The sequence below is a fragment of the Anas platyrhynchos genome, chromosome 21 (assembly GCF_047663525.1).
Source record: "Anas platyrhynchos isolate ZD024472 breed Pekin duck chromosome 21, IASCAAS_PekinDuck_T2T, whole genome shotgun sequence".
Taxonomy (NCBI): Eukaryota; Metazoa; Chordata; class Aves; order Anseriformes; family Anatidae; genus Anas; species Anas platyrhynchos.
The window spans coordinates 13,881,402-13,904,970 of NC_092607.1; the positions used below are offsets into that span (position 1 = coordinate 13,881,402).

Below are 23,569 nucleotides of genomic sequence, written 5' to 3' on the forward strand. Positions count from 1 at the left end.
CATGATTCAAACAGGGCAGTGTAAGGCATAATACGTGCCTATAAATCCAGTAGAGCGCATAGGCACATTTGATACCAATTTCTTTTGTTACCGTGTTTCACCACATTTTTGTTTTTACTTCTGTTTTTTGTATGACTCCATTTGATCTGCCAATGAACTTGGCTTATGCTTGGGTAAGCTGACCTTTCTTTTTTTCTTTATTACTGCACTAAATCCTTGACTTGGTTTGATATGATCTGTTCAGTCTAGTCACAAGCCAAATTATGAGGGATCTGGCTTATTCTCAATGAAGTGAAGGAATTTCAGAATGAAGAATGGATTTCTGCCCTGAACATCCCCTGCTATTTCTAAATACAGAACCATAGGAAGCTCCAAACAGATTTAATTTGGATATAACTCACACTGCCAGGAAGGAGTGGGCATGGAATAGCACGGATCAGCCTGGCAAAGCACTGAACACCTTTCCAGTTCTTATAAGAGCCTGTGGACTTTAGAGTTTCTTGGAACATCCCAGGATCAAATCCAAATTGTGCCTAGACAAGTGAAATTCAATACCATCATTACACAAAACAATCCACAAAGTCAACAACAGTCTGAAGCCTCTGCAAATACCAAAGAGTTACGGCATACATTTCAAGACAGCGATATGGAAATCTTTAAATATCTTAGTTTTCATTACACTCACAAGTAATCAGTTTTTGGAGCTAAGATATTGACACTTCCTCTGTTAGCACCCGTGTAGGTTTCTGGCACAAAGACGCTTCCAGGAGATTTTTGTGGATTTTTAGTGGCATACCCCAAAAGACTCACAGGGTTCCTTGGGAAGAAGCAGATATTATAATACTAAGGGGGAGGGGGAGCACCTCTGTTTCCACCTCTCCATGAATCATGCGAGCAGCTGAGAATACAGTTAAAATATGAAAGCTGAAGAGAAACTGAGTAGTTATTCCATTTCTCTTCCTCTTGGAAGAACTAAAAAAATACATAAATTTAGGTCAGACAGGGTAAAAATATTCCATGTTGTTTTTCCTTTCATGATATTTGGGCTTTGTGAGACTTGTAAGAACAGGCCCATGGTATGGTTGAAGTGAACAAGGCTCTTATTTACTTTAAAAATAAAAAAAAACTCATGTTAAAACAGAAGTTCAGTCCATATACTGTGGTGGTTTTAAAATGAAGGTTTTCTCAGAAATCTGGTTATTCCTTTCAATTAAAAAAAAAAAAAAAAAAAAAAAAAAAAAAGAAGGAACCATGGGGAAAGAGTCCAAGTATTCTTGCTGATGAAAGGTAAACATTAGAAAAATATTCATTAGATGATTCCTCCTCAAAAACATGACCCAAATGAAAATCAAGAGCTGTTAGGAGACCAAAGAACTGCCTAGAACTGTTATTCTTAAAAAAAAGTTGTTCTTTTGCATAGCCACTAACCAGCAAAATAGAATTGTAATCGCGTGTTCCCAGAACACATCTCAGTATCACAGAATCCCACCAGGATTTTGTTGTTGTTATTTTTTTGCTTTACACCATTATATTGTACATGAAGTCTGTAAGTCTGGGACTGGACAAGTCTTACCTGCTCAGACAAACTGTTCAGAACAGGATTTTGGTCAGTAACTTCGATATGTATGAGAAACATGGCACAGAGAGGGCCTGTTGTACCGATACAGATTTAAGAGGCTCCGCACCCCCCACACTGACTGATGTAGGGTGAGCAGGATGGTGCCTGATGCATTAGCCACATGGTGATGCTTTTGGTGACACACTGTGACCTTCCAGGCACTTAAAGGCAGATTTGGGGATCCTTTACAAACGCTGCTATCTAACAGGCTTTAAAATATCAAGAAGTCATTTCTCAGCAGCTACTACTTATATCTTATTTAACTCAGTATTCATTGTACCTACTTTGAACAAGTTTGTGTGCGACCTCTTGCTCTCCTGCTTATTCCAGTTTAAGGTAGTTCTTTCCAAAATGGTGTCAGCAGTGTAGTCTTTAAACATCACAACTGTACATGCTATTGCCTAATTTTCCAAATAGTAACCATCTGCAAACATATCATAGAAGTTTATTATGTGGCATTTGCAGTTTCTGTGTACCATTAATTTAAAAGCCGGTGACTTTCAGTACCAACTCGCAAGAATTTGCATGTGTGTTTGAGGACTTTGAAGCTCATAATTTAGTAAGAGAAATAATGAATGTCATCCTTCCACTGGAAAGAAACTAGTAGAGTTCTTAGTTCATCTCTGGAAGGATGGTTGTTTACTTTGATTTGCATTTTTGCTTTTAATAATAACCTTGTTTCCTTTGCACTTTTTAAGGAAAAGGCTTGTCCTCTGTCAAGTTAAAGGGCCGCAATATTACATTACCTAACAAATACCATTCTTTTTGCAAACCAGAGGATGTTGAGTCCCTCAGCACCAGCTCTTCACAAACCACTTCTAACGGGCTGCACTTCTTGCTAGTGTAGACCCAGCTGATACAGCACGGTAGCAATATGTTTGCTCTGTGTTTGCACATACATGCGTGTCTTTCCAACAACATCATGGACAAGAGGGTTTGTGGTACCCTGCTCTATTCTGGCTACTGAGTACTGAGTATAATTGCCTCTTTGGAAAATACCAGCAGACAGTAGAACAACTGGACCTTTAAAACAGCTCTCGCCTCAAGGCATTCCCCACACAGACGTCTCATGCTTACAGAACATTACGTGCAGGAGACCGCCTTCTGTAGAATGGGTTTAACCATTCACTGGGGTGATATGGCCTCCCAAGGAGGGTTTCACTGCAATTAACATCCCAACCAAATGCAAAAACTGCTGGCAGCTTTGTAACAGTTTTACAGAGAGCCAAATTAGATGCAAAATCTTTAGATGAAAGTTGAATTCAGTCATTATACTTGTTTTCTATACTACCTTCCTCTGTGGCTGGTCTGTGTTTTGTCACATTTTTGTCTATGCATTTCTTCTTCCAAATCTCTATCCCATTCTACATAACAGGCCTAGAGTCGCATCAGAGACTGTTGACTACTGCACATTTTATGCCAAGGGTTGTGAGGAAAGTGAAAGTGCAAAGCAGCAGAGGTGATAAAGGAAAAAAAGAAAAAAGGCAGCTGCTCTTGCATTTCACAAAGCAGAAGGAATGCTTTCTATCTGTAGTAGTGACAAGAAGCAGTGACAGAGCACCATCGGAGATCTGTGGTACATTGAAGAAAGGAAACTATGCATTTAATTACAAGGGCATGAGAGTGCATAGGACGTGAGGATTTGATTATTTCGCTAATGTACAAATTTGGGATGGATATAACAGTGACAACTGGTTGTATAGCTGACAGGCACAGACTCCCATAGACAGAAGAAACTAAACAGGTTGATTCTGGCAATACACTGTTACCTTTCAGCATGGTGCTATTACACCAATAACTTCCAGGGTGTAACATCTCCCTGTAAACATAACTTCTATCAGGGAAATGCGGCAGTGAAATGAATCGGACAGTGCCTCTTGGAGACGGCAAAGGGTATGTTTCAGCCTGCAGACTCCCCAAGGAAGCTATTAAAAACATCCTTTCAACAAGCTTACAGCCAGAATACAGCTAATTAAACAACTGTAGGTGATGCAACACTGGTTCTGCAGAGGAGACAACAGCGTTACCATGCTGAGTCCAGGGAAAAGCCTAGTTCAAGTCATTCCTGAACTGCCTGGGCTTGGGCTCCCCCTGTTCTACAGAACAGCACCTCTGAGAGGCTTGGGGAAAAACCCCAGCCCCGGGAATTGCCAGCACCTGTGGTACAAAACCCTCTGCAGATGCAGGTTGGATGGGCAAGGCTCGGTGTGCAGCCTGGCTCCTGGCCCTCTGCTGGGATGGTGCTCATTTGACTTTATTTGAAGGGATTTTTTGTAAATCTCAGATGATGCTCTTCTGTTGCTGCCTGAGCAAGTTCTCACTGGGTGGTGTGAAGCATGCAAATGCCAAGCTCCCCTTCTCCAAAGGCGATGTTTTACAGGCTCAGGTAACTGAGTTAACTGTGATTATACAGCAATCCTTCATTAGGCTCATTTTCTAACTGTTATTTAATTCTTCCTTATCCAGGTAAAGCATGTTGCGGGTTCCTTTATACAAACACTGAAAAACTTATTTTGTTAATGAACTGCTAATGTCACACTGTGTGCTGTAAATGATGGGAAGTGCTGCTGGGACTTGACACAATGATCCATAAGCCTGAAAGGCTCCTGATTAATTCTTTGCACCTTGGCTCATACAGCAGTAATGCTGTTAGGTGATATGTCAGCTTCCTGAAGGAACATCTTCTGGAAGAAATCACAAATCTCAAGCATATAAAGTGTATTTTTATCTAAGAGATGTAGCTGGAGTTGCCACTTCCCTGCTCTCTTTCCTTTGATAAGCATAATCTGTTTCCCATTCATTTCAGCTAAACCTGGTTCTGAAATCCAAATAGTTTGAAGGGAAGCACAGCATGACAGAATGGAAATAAACTTCCTTGGCAAGCACAGCCCCCTCCTACCACCCACAAATTATGTTTTGTTTTTTTTTCTTCTCTTTCAATTAAAGAAAAATGTTAAATCATAATTTAACATACTAAAGAGCAGTGGAAATGATAGAACAAGGATACATGGCAAACATTTGAGTTTGAAGTGCAAATGGAAGCTTGGGTGCAGGAGCCCACATGAAAGGTGGAAAGGAAAAAACAGTAACTTATATTTTCATGTGGGCAAGTGTAAAAACCTAATCAGGATTCACACTCCTTGGCTAAAAGAAAGGTGATACAGCCCAAGAAAAGCCTGTATTCTGTGGAGGCTGAACCCAGAGCTGTTTTGGGTAAGGTGCCCATAAAGGACTCTGCTCCCTTCTGCCATTTCTCATGTGCCTTCACATATCTCCATGAGTCTGAAGTCTGCACAAATTTAGTATTGCGGATTTTCCCAAAGGTAACTCAGTGAATGACAAAGTCATCATGCGGCTGAACCTGGCCCACTATCCAGCTGCCTCCTTTCAGGATTAAACTGTTGGGGGAGGTGAAATCATGAGCATGTGGTTCTGTAACTGATGACAATTCTGAGGACAGAGAGAGGAGAATTTAAGCCAAAGCTATTTACACTGTTGGCCATACATAAACTATAAATCTGGCTAGGTAAATGTCTGAACTTGCACCTCAGTCCTGTAATTTTCCCTACTTTGTTTTAATATTTTTATGGTGTAACAAATATGCTGCGTCACAGCAGCAATCTGTATCACGTCAGCAGTTGTGCATCCAGAAGGAGATTATGACTGCATTCAATGCTGCACTACAGGCACCTTGCCTTCTCTAAATAAACAAACCATCAGGAACTAATTTTTCTGTTTAACAAAGTATTTTGTATAATTTTTTTTCCAAACCAAAGCAAAACAGCATCGAAACATTCACAGCTCTAAATACAACTGAAGTCCTTCAAAAATTATATAGATTTCAGGTTCATCAAAAGCTTTTTTCTCATTTCTAATTCTGATTTCTAATTTCTAATAGTCATTCAAAATAGGAAAAATCAAGACTCTGTATGTTCAGAAAACTGAAATAGAAACTTTTGAACTGGAACATTCCACTGCAGCTTTCTTTCAAAGAGAGTTCACAAAGAGAGTGTGTCTGCAGAAATGCAGGTGACAGAAAACATTTTTAGCACAAGGAAGAGCTCCATCACAGGAAACATCTAACAACTGCAATAAAAAAGCTCGTCAGATTGAATTCTGCTTCTCTGGAACATAACAGAAGTATTCAAAGGCTCTAGACACAAACAATTTGCCCCTGTACTGGAGACTCAGTCATTGTGCTCAATTCTTCCTGCCTTTAGGATGCTGAACTAAGGAAAAGGGACTTATTCCTTCTGCTAATTCTCTCCCAGAGCTCAGGAGAGTCCTTACTTTAAAACCAAAACAACCTCTCTGCCTTCTTCCACCCACAAGTTTCTCTCACTAGATAAGAAGCGTTCTCTGCACAGAGCACCTTTGTAGAGAAGCGCTGTTTCTTGGCTAACATCACAAATGTCTGGGCTGCATGATCCAGGACTGACCAGTAGTAGATGTGAACCCTTTGAAAGCTCAGCTCTCCCTGTGACATCCTGCTTAGCATCCTTTACAAAGGGGGACATGAACTCTAGGCAGCACTGGAGTTAGCAGTGGCAAAGGCATGTCTATCGCAGAAGCTGAAAAGGTCATTTTGATTCGACTCTCTGTCTCTACCCTCTGGAGGGGATCAAAGGGAGCCCTCTTTTGCCTTTTTTTAACTTTGCATCTGGTTGCAAAGATGGATGCAGTAATGATAAAGGGGGCAACATGCAGAGCTGCATCACAAACCAACACATCAGAAAACAGAGCACGCCTGTCTTACAAATTTGCCTGCAGCTCCTCTCTGCTGTGTTATTTTTAAACTGCCTGCAGGTTGCAGATTTTTCAGTGGCCCTTCTCCTAGAAGTGCACACAGGGGATTTAGGAAGGCACAGCTTCCATTACCATGAATAGAAGTTAACAAATTCCCAGCACATTAAAATTCAGCATCCTTCGTCTTCCCATAAACTTCTCGTTGCAATTTGTGTATTCACAAAAGAACCTTCCAGGTCCCTCCCAGCCCCTCTCCGGGGCAAGGTCAGCATACCCCAGCTCTGCATTCCTGATGTGCCCAGCTGCCACGCTGCAGCCTGCAGAGAACAGCCTGCAGTTGCTGTAATCAGCAGCCCAGGCATCATTTGACAGTCTCTTTGGTTTACCAAAAAAGACAAGAAGTTAGACTCAACTGACTGAACCTAGTTTCACCCCAGCATCATCCTCTCACCACCAAAAATGTCCACAGTACCAAGCAGGGCTGTGTGCAGGCCTGGGGCACTCTCCCATCACATATCCCAGTCTCAGACTCCACAGGACTCCCAGCAAGCTTGCCCCAGTTCTGCAGGAGTCTGGATGGAACAGAGCCAGGACTTGGTATCAGTAAATGGGAGAGGTCCGATGTGCAGGAACACTGCACGGTCCACGCACAATTCCTATAGAGAAGAGAGTAACAGGAAGAGTGGTATTTTTATGCTACCCCACCACTTTAAAGAAGAAAGCAATGGAGCATTTTTCAGAAGTGCTGATCAACCACAACTGCTACCGAAGTAGACAGAAGCTGCAGATGCTCAGACTCCAAGGGGTCAGGCACTGAAGCCAAACACGACAAGTACTATGTTTTCTTTCCTTCTTCTCTCTTGCCTGTTTATTCTGCAGCCCAGAGCAGCACTGCAGAGCACTGCCCATTGGGTCAGAACCTCTCCCCTTGTCTGAGGCGCTGTCTCAGACATCAGACCACTCATACTCTTGGCCAATGTCAGGAGCTGTAGAAATCACCCCAGCTGGCACCGTGAGGAACGCTTGCCCAGCCTCATCAGACAGGCGTGTGATAGATGTTTGTTTTGGATGCGGAGCTCCAGCACAGGAGCCTTTGCCCTCTGCAGGGTACACCAGGGACTCACAAGTAATTTCAATAGAAAAAGCCAACAAGCACCAGTCAGAGCTAATGCTTTGGCCCCATAGGGCTGAACTGTGTCCTTGGGGGACAGCGTGAGACAGCTGAGCCTGGCCTCCCTGCACTGGACTGGGGTACTGGGGGTTAAGCTGGTACTGACTCAGCCCTGTGTAAGGCCCGGCCCTCATCCTTCCATGTCACGCAGCTAGTGAAGCTGTTGCTCGCTTCTCCCAGCCGATTTGGAGAGTCCCGACTTGGCTCTTGGCTGTTTATATTTTGCAGACATTCTCCATGTAATTGCATGGCCTGGCCCCAGGCTATCAGGCTCTGGGAGGAATAACCGCATTATTCCACAGAACAGTTAGCATAATTAAAATATCGACTGCAGATTAAAAAATGTGCTGAATACTTCACAGAGTGGTTGGAGGGTTGGCAAGTCTTGGCAGCTTGCTGGCTGCAGGAGCTGGCTGGTATTTAGATGCGCCTGCTCCTTCAGCATTCCCTGCTGTACGTGGGAACTGCTTTTTGTGCTGTCAACTCCTCATCTCCCAAGCAGCCAACCCACACCCAAGAAGAAAGGAACTGACTAGAAATGAGGAGCTCCAAGGGCTTTCTTGTGATTCTTATTGCCAGTGAGACCATTTCCTTGTTATTTATGACTTCAGGACATCTGTCTTACTGTGTCTCTGTCTATTTTTATTTGTGTCCATCTCTCCAAATGTACAGTGTAGGAACTGCATATGGTGAGAATGTACCAGGTGATAAAACCATTTGCTTAAGAACTCTCTGTACCATCTGAAAAAGCATTAATAAATTTTAAAAGCCAATGAAAACCTCCACCGGAACATTTGTTTTAGCTACTATCTTCTCTTTGGTGACTGATGTGTATTTCATCTGTGACCCATCTAAGGTAGAAATCTACATTTCCAGAGCCAAGAGGGCAGAAGGGGATGGAAGAAGCCCCACTTACAAGACTGGCAGAAAGCACAGAAACATTGACCACTGCAGGGCATTTAGGGAATTCTTAGTGCCTTTGCAGTATCTTCCCCTTCTCTTTCCCAGGAGAATATGTGGGATAACAGACATTGCTAGGGACACGCAGATTTGGGTTTGAATGGCTTCTTGGTTACATCTAAGTCCCCTCCTATCTGGCAAAAACGGTAAAGCAATCTCATGCTACATGTGGATGATGCCTAAAACACTTTGCAGACACCTACATCCTGAATGAAATGCAGCAGGGCCAGCAACCTGCCAAGGTACTGCTCTAAGTCAGATTCTTCTCTAATCTTCACTTACATGCTTGAGAAATTCCAGCGATGATAGGAAGCGCTCTTGCAGCAGTGCAGCCTCACAGGCAGACAGGGATGGTGGAGCTCAGGCTGTCCTACACCACTGAAAAAACTTCCAGGGCCCAGGCTCTGATTTACAGTCTGATCTACAGCTCTTTTGAGAGGAGCTAATTTTATGAACATTTCCATTCCCACTCGAGGGATGTCACAAGCAATGGCCAAATGTTATTTTCTGAGGCTTCTATTACAGCTTTAAAGTAATCATAATAGCAAATTAATAGCAGATCTTCTCTGCCATTTTCCATTCTCATTGCCATCTCCATAATCAAGAGCAGCTCTACTTCTTCAAAGCTTATTTCTGTGATACTTCTTAGTTTTGAATATGCAATTAGGGAAGAAGCATGATATCTTGGCACTCTAACTGCACTCTGTAGGCTACTGCCCTCCCCCTGTGCTCGGCTCTGTACTAGTTTCTGTTCTCAACTTCTTAATATTGACCTCCAGACTGCTAACCATAAATAGCACCTTGTGTAGACACAATCATTTCAAAACCTAAAATAGATTTTTATGTACATTTAAAAGCCTTTCTAAATTAAACCCAATATAAACTCTATGAATTTAGAGAATCTTTTGTCTCATTCCACTATATTGAAAGAGAAATTCACTGAACATGTACAGTGGGAGAGAAAGAAAAAAAAAGTTTCAGCCTTTTCTCTTGTTCTGGTAGTTCACATGGCCAGGTTTGCAGTTTGCCTCCACTAAATGATTCATCTCTCTTACCCACATTTTCAAAATTAAATGGAAGAGGAGGAATGTGTTCATTCCCCTGCTGTGTTTAATAATCTCCCCCAAATTGTTTCCTGTTTACTTGGAAATCCCCACTTCCATGCTGTGATTTAAGCATTTTCACCCTGTTGACTTAAAAACATAGCCTACAAGATGCTATATAGTTTTTATCTTGCAGTCATACAGCGATTTATGATAAATGTTGTTCCAGAGAGAAATTACTTGGAAACGTGCATATGTTCATAGCTCCATGTCTGATCACTTATCACAGCTTCTTTTACCAGTCACTGTAGTGGTACTCAAATACAAACCTCAATAAAGCCACCAGTAACACCACCGATCGAACTGTGCTTCTTTCTTTCATGGTACTGGCCAGCACACAACTGTGAATAGTCAGCATACATGTACGTGTATATTGTTTCACAATTTTATATTGTTTGAGTGTATTTTCAAGACAAAATATTAAAAATACCTAAATTGCTTTTCCAGCTGAAGTATTATCTGTAAATTCCTGTGGCTTGGCAGGACAAAAGGGAAAGAATTTTCCCCTTAGCTTCCTCAAGGAATAAATTTGCACAATAGCTGTAGGATTTTATTTACATAGCACATATCAAACAAACTGTTCTTATAGAACAGCATTAGCTCACACATGTCAGTGTGTTCTGTGCTAGCTTATGTGAAGAGAGTTCATTTAACAGGCAGGAATATCCTGCACCCTGAGAACAGAAATGGAAGCTGGGAATTCAGAGGGGACCTGAGCTTTCTCACACTCTCAGCTTTTCATAAAGGTCTAAAGTTTTCTAAATGAACATTACATTTATGTGATTAACTGGAGTTTGCGTGGGCCTAATTTGCAGATGTGTTAAATTTCTACTGCTCCTACTAAAGCTCTCTGGAGCACCCAGCTCCCCACATTTCAAAAGGCTGTAATGCACAGTTACACAGCCCTTGGGAAGGAGAGCAACACCGCTCCCTTGGTGAGTCCCAGGCATGGTTAAACGCAGGAAAGAGAAGGAATAAAGCACAGGGTGTACAAATTAAGCACATTTCCTTCTCTGTGGGCCTGAATAATAGCCTAGAGAGATCCCTGAGGGACAGCAGCAGCAGACATGCTCCAGTATTTTGCATCCAGAGGGGTGCTGTGCAAGGCTGCAGCCAGGAGGAAACACTGGGCTGGCCCAGCAAGGCTGAGTGCCTCTGGCTGGCATCCCTCAGCCTGGCTGCTGGCTCCAGCAATACAGTGACAAAGTCTTATGGTGCTTAACTTGGCAACTAGACCAAATATGTGTTAGCTGAGGAGCCTCCATTCACCTGCCTTTTTGCTGAAGCCATCTGTCTAACTGCTGGCTTTCCTCTCTCTTCCCTTCCCAGATGAGATGGAGCAGTCCCCTGCAATGCGTTCTGACTACTTGGTCTCAGGGATTAGAACTCCGCCAGTGAGGAGAAACAGCAAACTGGCAACACTGGGCAGGATCTTCAAACCGTGGAAGTGGAGGAAAAAGAAGAATGAGAAACTAAAGCAGACCTCTGCAGGTACGATGAGAATGACAGTCTGATGCTGCACAAGGCAAAGCTTAGCTTGGGTGAAATTTCCTTACATAGGAAGCACTAATGATGACCTGACCTAAACCTAATTCAGAAATCCCAGCATGTTGGGAATTCATGACATTTAAGGCTAGAAAAAACCCATACCAGGCTGACTTCCTATGTAATGCAATATAATACATCTAAAAGAAAAGGTCAAAATAAGAGTGAAGCACAAGCCTCAATACAGACTGCTTTTCATGGGCTGTCTCTTCTCCAAATAGGCTACATTTATGTCTGCAAGTATTGTCACCCCTTTTATTTGGGGAGAAGATTATTTAGGTCACAATAACATTATGAAAAGTGACAGGAGGGAGCTGCAGCATGTCAAGTTCCTTCCCTCAAGCAGCTGTCTCTGCAGTGGAGGAGCCCAGCACACAGCACTGCGCGCTCTTGCTGGTCTCCAGGGATGTCCCAGGAGATCAGTAAGGAGACAAACTCACGTGCTAAGATAGGGTGATGTGATTCCCTCCACTTGCCCGATGCCCTGAGGAGTGTCACCATGAAGGACACTATCTCCTGAGGCAGCTAACACCTTGCATCAAACAGCACGAAGGCTCTCATACCCCTGTTATTCTGTACTCAATGTGATTAGGCAGCAGGTTAAATCATAAATCTCAGCTCTACGTGTGGGTGATTTTACTACTTTAACAACAGAAAGGGTACAAAACAGGCTGACCAATCCATGAACCTCTAGAATTTCCTGCAGTTCTTTCCAAGCACGCAGTAGTTGAGACCAGAGGGAATTTCCTCATTACAGCTTTCTCATTGAGATATACGAATACTCTGCTGTTAATTGGTGCTGTGTCATGCTACTACTTCTTGCAGTGCTGGAGAAGAAGATGACAGCACGACAAGGTCGGGATGAACTCATTAAGAAAGGCCTTCTGGAGATGATGGAGCAGGGTAAGGAAAATCTTTTTTTTTTAAAAAAATAAAAATCTTTTTTGGAGCAATAGGAAATGCAAGTCTTCAAAATAAAAAAAAACCTAACAATCAAAAAAATAAAAGGAAGATCTTAAATCCAAGCACATTAAAGATAAAAAGTGCTTAATATCGAATTCTTCTGATTCCTCTCTGCTGTAATCAGTCACGCAGTTTGATTTTTGATGGTTTATCACCTTGAATGCTTCTCCAGCTTCACTGGATTTTTACATAGCATGAATGTGAGCTGGTACATATGCAATTCCTCTAAAGCTAGCTAAATCTGACCGCCAAGGAAGTCAGCTTAAACTGGCATAAATATAAACTTAAACATACAGACGCATTCAGCAGGGAAGTTAACATGTACACCTCTTGAATCCAAATCTCATTAAATGATACTAATCTGCCATTTTCAGCAGCCTTCCCAGTAAAAAGAAAAGTTTGCGTCAAAGCATATTGCCATCCTGTGTGCTTGTCATTCATGGGGAAAAGTGAAGCATTTGGTAGTGGCATTTTAAAGTTTTCCTGAGTACAAATCACGTTCAGAAGTCACTGAATGAAAGATGATGAAGTGTCAGAAACACGCACAAAGGTCTGTGGTTCTGTATAGCCCTGCTCCAAAGTCCTGGCAGATGCTCAAGGGACAGAGATCTGAGTGACTGTTCTGCAAGATCAAGTGAGCTCCCAACGTTATAGACAGCATCCCAACTGCCACTTCCACCTAAACAGAGATTAAAAAAATCCCTCTTTACTTTGTAAACTCTATAGCAGAAAGCACTGTCATGAAGACTGGCCTTTTAAGTTTGACCAGTCTGGTAGATAGAAATGATGTTCTTTGAAACTAACAATTGAGTTTCTTTGTATAAAGCAAACACCGTGCCTATAACTAGGCTGTGGGACAATAGTCAGTGATGCTAGGCTGGAGTGTAACTGCACAACTGAAGAGTCAGAAAAAGAGCATTTTAAACAGTTGTTTTTTTTTTTTTTTTTTTTTTTCCATTAAAGCAATTATCATATTTTATTGGATATATTTTAATATGAGTTTTATGTCCAAGTTACAAAATTTATCAAACCATCAGCTTATTCTAAACTGGAAGGTTTTCAAAGGCTCATTTTTAATTCCCGTCCATTGAGCTCTTTCTGTCTCTCATTCTAGACAATTAGTTGTCCTATCAGCACTACCCAATAGGAAAACACACCCTGTATCTGCTCAGGGCATGGAAGTTCCCCATAATCTATGAATTTGAAGGCACGGGCATGTGAGCTTTATGAAACAGCAGTAAAATAAAATTTCTATAGAGCACATTAAACTGTAATAATGAGTTGATAAACCTTTTGTATGCATAAAGAATTGGTTGGGAGGAACACAGAGGATGCTAAGTTGCAAGATCATTTTAACAAAATAAAAATAGTTAAAACAAAAGGAATTATGAGAAGCTGCACTTTCACAAAGGCAGCTGCAAACAGACTCTCCAGGTTCCTCTGCCCACCTGTCTCCAGTGAAGCTGCACAGAGCCCCTGTGAACATCACACCAATTTACAGAACCACCCCGTGCCCAGAAAGGAAAGCATGGCTGACAGTCAGTTGAAGGACATTGCAGCTCCCTGCAAGTTATTTTTCTTCACACGGAGTGTTGTGAATCTCCAGGGTTATTTTATTGTATTATCAGTAGAAGCAGCTTATTAACTGGTATCAAAAATTGACCCAAATAATTCTCAGTAAATGATTAGTGCCCTACTTGGATGGAGCTGAAGTGGCAGCAGTTTCACAGCTAAGTCCTCATTTATGTGGTAAGTTGCAGCTGTCAAAGCAGCAACGCTATGCTAAAAAGACTACAGTAAATCCCTAAATCCCTCTATTTCATCAGGCTCTACTCCACTTCCAGAGTCCTGGCTCCTGCTCCCTTTCATTAACAGTCCAAACCAGGACAAAGCTGTAGCCTGAGAAATGTGCAGACCTGCTGCATGCATTCACAACAGCCGTGTCCCAGTCCAGCTTCGCATCGCAAGGTCTGTCAAGCAGCATTTTGAGCTGGGCTGTGTGGCTCAGAGCAAACCATGAAGCTCGCACAGACTCTGCCTCAATCTGTGAGCAGCCCAGGGTGAAATTGCACCATCCATGCTTTGGTAATGAGTCATCCCAACAGGTTATGTCACCCCTTCTCCTCGCACAACCCCAAAACGCAGCTGCCCAGACACACTGCGCAGACCAAGGTGTGCAGCCAAGCCCCTTATGCCCCCCTCTCTGTTCACACAAACACCGAGCTGCCCCTTGGACACTCCTGGACCTAAAATATAGCTTTGCTCTAGGTTACAGGCTGTAGGGTCTGCCACACAGTGAGATTCCCTTCCAGATAAATCCTAGTCCTGCTTCTTCTGATTACTTTGCAATTCCCAGGACTATCTGCTGCTCGCCTTACCAGGGGATTTGAGGTCTGTGCTTTCTCCCACTCCCAGACTCTCTCTAAAATCAAGCTGGGAACCACTGCCAATCAAAGCAGCACGTCCACTTTGATCTAAGCACAAGTTGCTCCCTTTTGACCGAGACCATCACTGCTGTGAGCCTCAGACGTTCCTCAGCAGAGGGCTGTCTTCTGCTTGTCATTACTTCATTAGTCACTGCACTTCCATGGCCGGGATCCGAAGGAGCTCTTGTCTCTGTCTGCAGCTCTATTGTGGCACAGCTGTCAGCAGCTTGCCTGTCTGAAGGATGCGAGGAACGTGCGAAGCAGAGTTACCTTGAACACACTTAGGGAGCTTCCCCCAACATTTCTCCCCATTGTGAGCATAAAAACCACTCAGATGTAGCTGTGCACTGAGAGGTAAGGACTGCCTGTCAAGTAACGCAGGCAGCTGTTAATACACCGCTGATTATGTATAGGCTGCCTTCACAATGAGCTGAAATGTAGGCAATGAACTTTTTCCCCCTCCCCTTCCCTGTATCATAGCAACTGTGCTACTGCAGGGGCTATTTTAAGAACAGTAACTTTTCACCAAACGTGATTATGAGGCAGACTGAGTGAGCTCAGCGTACAAAAATACTGCATCCCTTCCGCAGCATCTCTGGGCCAAAACCCGATACCCTTTCCCCAAAAGGGCAATAAATTACTCTGCAGATTGTCCAAATAGTATTAAAAAGAGGTAGCTACAAGTGCTAGCTGTTTTAAATCAATGTTCACGAAACTTGTCATGATATCATTGCAAGAAAACATAGCCCTGTCACGAGCTTCCAGAAAGAGTGTCTAGGGATGAAAAATACAGGGGAGGAGGTCAGGGGTGAACAGCAGATGTGGCCATCAGCATGGAGCACTGGCTACAGTGCGAAGTAATTGCTTTGATTTGCCATGGTGGTGTTGATCTTGTAAATTCTGAGAGAGTTGTGCAGTAAAAGGGTAGTTTGTATTCTGAGGAATCTTGCCTGAATAGGAGAATGCTAGAAAAGCTTCAGTCATCAGGATGCGTACAGCTGCAGGGATCACTGGCACAAAAATCCTTCAGAGTAAGCAAAGGGAGCAGTTTCTAGGTCTGCATGAGGAGGGATTTGAATTTCTGATCAGCTCAATCACACAAGACATGCTTTTTAAAGCTGAGTAACTAATGCTGTGCTCAAACCTACACGTCAGTAGGGAATACTAGCAGCCTTGTCCTCTGCGATGCCCTGGGATTACTGCTGGGGCAGCTGGATGGCAGTGCGCTGTGCACAGAGCCTGACACAACACAGACATGTCAGAGCAACCTGTGCCCATGCTACATGGGAGATCTGCTCAGGAAAGGAACTGCCTCCTCTCCTGCACGTCGGGTGCTTCCAGAGCACAGTGGCCTTCTTGTACAGGCACAATGGCCATTTGCCTGGGCTGCTGGGTGCCCACAGAAAAAGATGCCTTATCTAGAAAACAGGGTGTATATTTGTGTCCAGATGGGCTGGTATCCATGGGTTTACATTACAGACGTTCAGCACTTTTAGAAATCAGGTGCTGCTGTATGACAAATCTCAGTCTCCTAACCACTTACTGAAACTACTTGCATCTCTGAGACTCACTCTTCCAGAGAGGATAGCAGGGGGGTTCTGCTTTCACTGCTCATGGTTTAGTTAAGATTAAATGATTTGGTGTTGTAGATACTGAAGGCAAAGCCTGCACTGGTGATGATGCCACAAGAGCAACGCAGAGTGACCCTCCAGCTCCTGTGTGCCAGGCACTTGACTCTGAAGAGATGCAGCAAGAGAGTACGACGGCAGCCACAACAAATGTGACCTCCCTTGGTGAGGAGCTGCATTTGGATGAGCTGAAAGAAGATGCAGGTATTGGATAAAAATATTTAAAAAAATAATAAAATGTTAAAAGATATATTTATGCTGAGCTACTGCATGAGCAATCATAGATGCCAGTGGTAGACAGCCTGAGCACCTTGTTCGGCTCAGCTTCCCCATACCAGGTTAGCAATCATTATTTTATAAGTCATTTTTTGAGACCGCTATCAAACTGAGGGACTACAGAAAGCTTGGCATAATGGGATTAGTTGGATTATGAGACAATCCAATCTTGGCATGGTGCCCCTTTGGTATTAGCAGTGACTTCTGTGAAGATTAAACAAGCTTCTCTCAAAAAAACATTTCTCAAACTTCTATGCCAAGGCTGAAGTTGCCTGTCCTGGCTTGAGAAACAACGACCATGCACAACTTGCTCTATCCATTACACTGTAAATACAAGTGCAGTTCAATGTCATGGGTACAGATAAACTACACCAAGCTCCTTTCATGCAAAGCTCATCTGTGAAGCAGTTCAATGGGACCAGAGCAGCCAGGGCCAGCCCAGCAGCGAGAGGGTTTCCGTGTACTTCCTGACAACCAAGAAATGCGTAGGTCCAAAGACAACACTTGATCCTAGGCTGTGAGGAGTGCCACATAGCGCTTGCTGATCTTTCTGCCCATCCACTCTGGCCAATTTTTATGCCTTCCCCAACTGCCTTTTCTTTTCCATGCTATGTGCGCATGCCCCATGCTCTTTAGGGTCCTATCCCCCAGCCACGTCCTCCAATCCCCCCTCACCTGCTGGGTTTGGCAGACTGATGCTTCAACTGCTCAGAATGGAAGTCATCCTCTAAGGTTTTTGTTGTTGTTGTTGTTGTTTTATCCTTTCCCATTTCTTTCTCCAGTCCTTTCCATCCCCATGACTCACAATTTTGTTCATTTTTGCTCTTTTGCTTTTATGTAATATTGCTCTTCTGGCCCATTTCTAGCCCCACTCCGCTCTACTCTTAATAGATTTGACAACAGAAATGCTCCCGTCTCTCAAAAGGTACTCCCCATTCTCATGTTTGCTCATCACAAAGATTTTTTTATAAGCACAGCAACTCCATTCTATCGCCGTTGTTTCAGCTATGTGTTGTCACATTGGGAAATATCCCAAAGCACTATATGTGGGCTTCTAGAGATATATCCTCTATTGTTTCTTAAAACAGAAGGAAAATAGAGAACTAGACATACACAGCTTCTATTAATACCTGCCCTTAATGATGTTTCCTTTCTATTCAATCTCTATGGAGTGTTTGGTTTTGTATCACTCTAAAAATTCAATGGGGTAAAACCCACTCGTCTCCTGTTTCCTGTTCAGTGTTTTAGAACAACCAGATCAAGTTCTCGACCAGAATACCTCAGGCTGCTATTACTACCAGCGATACTCTCTCCTAGAGCGTTTCATTGAGCAAATTGCTCTCTGAAGCTCTAGTTATCATTGCGACAGACTATCTGGGAAAGATGGCTCTAAAAATGCATATATTTAACATTATGCCTCTCTAAAATCTGATACTGTAACTTAAAATACACCTTCCACTGCATTCAAAATTGTGTATTGAGGCTCTCCAAAGCATCCCAATTTCTTATGTTCCTCTCTAATGCTAGTTCTTTTTATTGTCTCCATGGCATAACCTTTCCTTCCTTCTGCATTTCTTTTCCTCCCTCAGAGGTATCATTTCCTAGCTTCCAAAAAATAACAGCAGGATTACATTCACCTGTCTCCCTGGTCTGTGACTACTCCTATTTTTTTGGAAGTCCTCCTTCAACAGTGGCTTTTAAAATAATTTCTGTACTAGTTTAATCCCTCTATCCACCCTAGCACTTCTGTCTAGTGATTTTACTTTACGGAGCTCATTGGGTGAGAAAGGTCTTCAAAATTGCTGGAGTATATTGTAAAGTTTATCCTAATGCAGAGCTTATTACAACACCTGTGTCCTTGAGCTCAGTCTAGGTCTCCAATGCAGTAGGTGTCTTTCTACAAGTTTGTATGAATATTTGACCAGCTAGAAACAAAGGGAATATATTTGCTTCATACCCAATATGCTATATTTCATCCTCATGATGTGGCATGAAGGTCAGGAGGGGAAGATGAGGGAACAAAAAAGATTATTTGTAGAGCTCACATTTCATTAACGCAGAAGAAGAACAGCCTCGGCAGAACCAGGGCAGTGTTCCCCACCCGACCCAGCTAACGGGCATGGGGACAGTCCCAAGGGGATGAATCCTACCTACCAGCAAGGTAGCACTTTGACAAACAGCTCTCTACGAATAATTAGCTACTCTGCCAAGGAGTCTAGTGCTGAGCCATTGGAATACATTCAGCAGGATAACATTCCCTCTACAGTACGAAATCTGTTAATAGGTTTGTGTACTCAAGACTCAGGTCTGCCTCAGACTCTGAGTCAAATGCACTGTTATTACCAAAAACAACCATGGGAAAAAAAAATAAGCAAACTGTTCTTTGCTGGGACTGTAAAATGGACTTTTTTTTTTTTTTTTTAGACAACAGCACACAATGACAGTTTGTTTCTGTGATAGCGTTCTCTGAACAGGATGCAGTTCCGAAACAAAAAGATGTTTGCCAGAGGCCGAGCGTGTTTCAGATCCGCCTCCTCTACAGGCAAGGACCCGCTACGGCTGCTCCTCTGCCTCGGTGCTGCACGGCCCCTCGTGGCACAGGCAGGCCTCCTGATTGCAGTGAAATTGCTGCCAGCAGAAAGTATCGCTCAGCTCAGGGGAAAACATCTAAATATGACTAATTTTCCTGTCACACTACTAACATCTACTGGAGCTCTTGATCTTTCTATAATGGAACCTATTAGTGACTTAATTTTTCACTTCTATTCCACATTCTCTCTTCTATGCAGCAGGCACAAAAAAACACAAACTGATGTCAGACTAGAACAAAGCATTTCCCTAGAAATGTATATTTTAGAGAAAATTATTTCCTTTAATAATTTAGGCAACTATCACATAAGACTTTCCTATCAAGCCAAATTTCACAAGAATCCCTCTAATGATGTGTATTTATTCCACTTTCCTGTCTTTCTTGAATGACAAATACTCATTCCTCCACTTCTAGGCACACTCATTAATCTGTTTGTCAACAAATTAAATGCTATTATCTTGCCAATGCTATTGTTTCCAACTGTCTAAATGCTCTGGTGCCTCCCCATGCACTCTAAACACAAGGATGCTGAGAGAGAGCTCATATTCCAAACAAGACATAAAACCTAGCCAAGAAAAGGTTTGTGATGTGGCAGCTGTGGGTACGCACTTCTGTGAGATTTTAGGAGACGCTCTGGAATGATTTGGAGGGAAACATACTTTGCTTTGACAGTCCAGGCTGCTAAAGGGAGCGAGATTTACCATTTCTCCAGCCCAAACCGTTTGGACACATCTCCTGCCGAGGGGAGATTTAAACATGGATCTCCCCATTTGGAGGAGTGCTCCACCTGCTGGAGCACTACTGGGCCCCTGGTGGTTGGACGTGCTGTTTGGGGAGGTCCTGCCCGAGTCGCTCAAAGCCCGGCTGTGGCCACAATGTATGCCAAGGCAAATATTCGTGTGGTCTTTGTACACATGTACAGAGTGTGAAAGTCAAACCATGAGGCACTGGGTAACTTTAAGCACTGCCAGAGTCAGCTGGTACCTGAGCAGAATTCAAAGATGTTAATACCGAACTTCACTGAAATTCCACCCATGCCCTGCTTCAGCTGCTTGCCTTTCTGGATCTGTTCCCCTGTGCCCTCATCACAGCCAGCCCAATTTGACAAACTGCTCGGTGATTCAGCCTGTACTAACTTTAAGAGCTAAGTGCTTTTGCCATCTTTCAGGAGACAATCCTGAAATGAGCACTGCTTCACCATCTCAAATTAAGGCTTTGGTGATTGAATTTTTCCTTAAGTACTTCATCCATTCTCCATTCTGCGCTAGTTGCTGAGATCCACTGGTAAATCTTTTTATGACAGACTTTTCCTGGTTATCAACTTTAGCCTCAGGAAAGGCTCAGCAGTTCTGGAGTCAGGTGCAGTAGGATGCAAGTTGTAGTCATATATTAAATAAGATAAAAACTAAATTGTGAAAATAAATGCGTACAGCAACTGGAAAACCAACTTTCATGTAATGTTACAGGGTTGATAGTCTTTGCCCTATGGCTGTATGTTCCTGGCACTCACTCAGTGTGCTATTGCAGCTACACCAATGTAAGAAAATCCATTGCAGTTCTCAAAGGTTGCTTTCCCTTGCTGTCCCTGTTATTAAAAAGAGAGAAGGCAAAAAGGCTTAAGGGAAGGAATAGAAAGGAAGAGAGGCTCACCAGTTTTCTCAGGAACATCAAAACTACTATTTCTTCAATATTCTTAAACATTTTATTCTTTACCTGCTTTGGCTAGTTGGCTATTTCACACTATCATTTTTTCCAGTAAGGTAAATAAGTGCTTCTAGCTGTGTACCATATGTTCTGTTTTTCTGAATGTTTCTGGCATTGCTTCCTGGCCTATCAGTATTATTAACTTCCCTTTCCGTTAATTTTACTCATCTTTTTGCTAGCCAAGAAACCTTCAGCACCCGTGGAAGAATTAGAAGATGCCAGTCTGCCAGCATCTGAAGACAGTCCACAAGCCTTACTCATTTCTGAATCCACAGACTCTCCCCAGAAGGGGACAGAAAGAAACCCAGCACAGCTTCCCAGCCCTCCATTGCTCCCAGCTCCACCGCCTAAGGTGATCTCCAAAATCACCAAGAGTCTAACAGGTCAGTCATTTCCAGTCAGGAAAGACTTCGCCACTCCTTGTGCTTTGTTCACCTACACAGCACAGTATACTCTATTTTTTCTTAGTTCCTTTTGCAAGCCTGTTGTTGCCTACTGTGAATCCGGCTGGTTGTGGTTGTAGTGAACGATAATGAATTTCATGAACCGAGCAGTTTGGCTGCCTGATAACGCACTGATCTTTGTACTTCAAATATATATACATATTTGGATCTCCCCAAGGATTATTTAGTTTGAGTCTATTGCACTAAACACATGTAAAACAAATCAAACCAACCGCAAACATCTGCTGAATCAGATGCTCATATCGATATGCCATAAAACACAAGGAGATTTAAATGTTTTCATTACCTACAATCCCGCTGGATAACAGTACAACAGCCACAAGCCAGTTCAACCCGATAGGCTCTGTAGAGGTTTCTGTCTTCAGGTTCTGCTCTCTAGGGTAGGCCTAAACTAAAGCTATGAAATCTGGTGTAATTAAACAGGATGCACATAAGTGATACACCTGGCTCCCACAAAGCAATCCTCCATGCCAGCCTTCATTGAATGTTTCCTGATTTTCTAACGTATTGCCAACGTTACTACGTTTTCCAACATTCTGGCACTACAGAAAGGGTGTTAAAGTGAATATGATTTTAGTTCGTTCCAATTTTAGGGCCCCTACATATGGTAAAAGCAGTTAACAGGGTCTTACTGCAAATTAGAATGAAGTCTTGACATCTAAATGCCAAACCTGTTGGGTATTCAGACTTAAATGACAGCCATTACCTCAGCCCTGATTTGCATCCCACTGACACAAATAACAGGGTTTTCGAAGTCATCAGGAAACAAAATATCAGAGGGACACTGATGTGACCACTGGAACTCATAGAAAATATCAGTGCTTTTGGTCCTTTTGAGGAACAGATGTTTGTTTCCTATGGAAAATGTCCTTATTTTGACCATGTTAGGAAGCCATAAGAGCTTAAGCAGGACCTGGATTCATGACAGTATCATACCAGAGCTTCCTGGGAGCCATTGTTCAGATTGCCTCACCATTCTCTGCTCTGAGTCAGGTTGTTGCCTGCCTCTTCCATCTTGCAACGTGAACAAGCACAACCAGGATGCCTCTTTATTGCTTTTCAGCTGATGAGAGACCCATGCTCTGCCTGAGATTCAGAAAAACTAACCTGTAGAGGGTAACAACATTACAGAACCACCAGGCACTTTACAGTCCCTAAGCACTTCCTCTACCATCCAGGATATCCTAAGTTTTGGTATTTCATCCTCATCTAAATTTCCCACAAAGAACAACCCAGTTTTCTCAATGACTCCAGTAACTATAGACCTTTATTCAACAGTGATTATATGTTTATTTATTTTTGTTTGGATGTGGAGGCAGTGGTAAGTTAAACCTAAACAAATACTGTCAGTGAGTGAAAGAGGATACAAATGCATGGGGAGAGAGAAACAAAGAGCTATTATAAAAAGAACAGCAAGACAAAGAGGTTGAAAAGCTCTTCTGTGTTTGATTTCCCCCCCCTTAACAATGCTAGAGATGCTGTTAGCAGAGGAGTGAGGAATAAGCCAAGCACCAATTAATCACAGAGAGAGGGGAACAGGGCAAGGTGCCAAGACATCACTTTGCAAGATTATTCACTGAACAGCTGTTATTAGGATGAATAAGGTGTGATTTAGGGAAACTCTCAATATTGGCCCAAGCTGCAATGAGGACAAAATTGGCCTTTGGCCCATTCCAGGAACAAGCAAATACAAAGATAAAACAAAGTCTCCTCCCTTCCTGCTTTAGGGTTGAGCTGAACCCAGGGTTCTGGCTCTGAGAAAACACTGCAACCCTCTCCCATTGTGCAGAGGGAGAAAGTGATTGAAGAGGTGCTCTTTCATCCCCTCAGGCCACAATTTAAAAGACAACAATTGATCATAAATGTCTTCTATGTGTTTCTACAGTAGCACATAACCAAACCTCCCTTGTACGCTGAGAAAACATCTTTTCTTAGCACAGGTTGGCTGTCTCCCAGCCATAGAAGCTACCTTGATCACCTCTGGGCTGGGAAGGTGTCTCACTGCCAAAGCATGGCACACTGGGCACCTAAATACTTGGAGAAATCCTCTGGTGCTTTCAGACATTTTCAGATTTTAAACAGGGTAACTTTTGGACCAGCTTGACCCCTGCCTTCCTACTAGATGCATAAAAATAGAGATTAAACTCTGGCCATTGATCTGGGTTGGATGAAGAGAAATGTGCAAAAATGCCTTCAAAAGAAAAAAAAAAAAAAAACAACAAACAAACCAATTAAAAAAATCATGAGTTAGACCTCTCTTAGAAAAAGCAAGGAGATTATACAATAGATGCAAATCTCCCTGCTGAAGGATGCTCTCCTCTCCACCCCACAAATGTGAAAAAGAGACCAGTGTTGCTACACTCAAATTTCTGATG

The 23,569-nt window shown here is 42.8% G+C and overlaps 1 protein-coding gene and 1 long non-coding RNA gene across 3 annotated transcripts in view; one reads left to right on the top strand and one right to left on the bottom strand.

Annotated features, from left to right (window-relative positions):
- The window catches only part of LOC139999251 (uncharacterized), a 225,352-nt gene that overhangs the window by 194,562 nt on the left and 7,221 nt on the right, over nucleotides 1-23,569 (bottom strand). The gene's annotated exons all lie outside the window — the stretch shown is intronic.
- Nucleotides 1-23,569, top strand: part of PHACTR3 (phosphatase and actin regulator 3) — a 104,580-nt gene that overhangs the window by 45,782 nt on the left and 35,229 nt on the right. For both annotated transcript variants that reach the window (XM_027442922.3, XM_038166232.2), the window contains 4 exons: nucleotides 10,928-11,089; nucleotides 11,969-12,046; nucleotides 16,182-16,364; nucleotides 20,910-21,113. In XM_027442922.3, coding sequence (XP_027298723.1) covers nucleotides 10,928-11,089; nucleotides 11,969-12,046; nucleotides 16,182-16,364; nucleotides 20,910-21,113 — 627 coding nt within the window. The remainder of the gene's footprint in view (nucleotides 1-10,927; nucleotides 11,090-11,968; nucleotides 12,047-16,181; nucleotides 16,365-20,909; nucleotides 21,114-23,569) is intronic.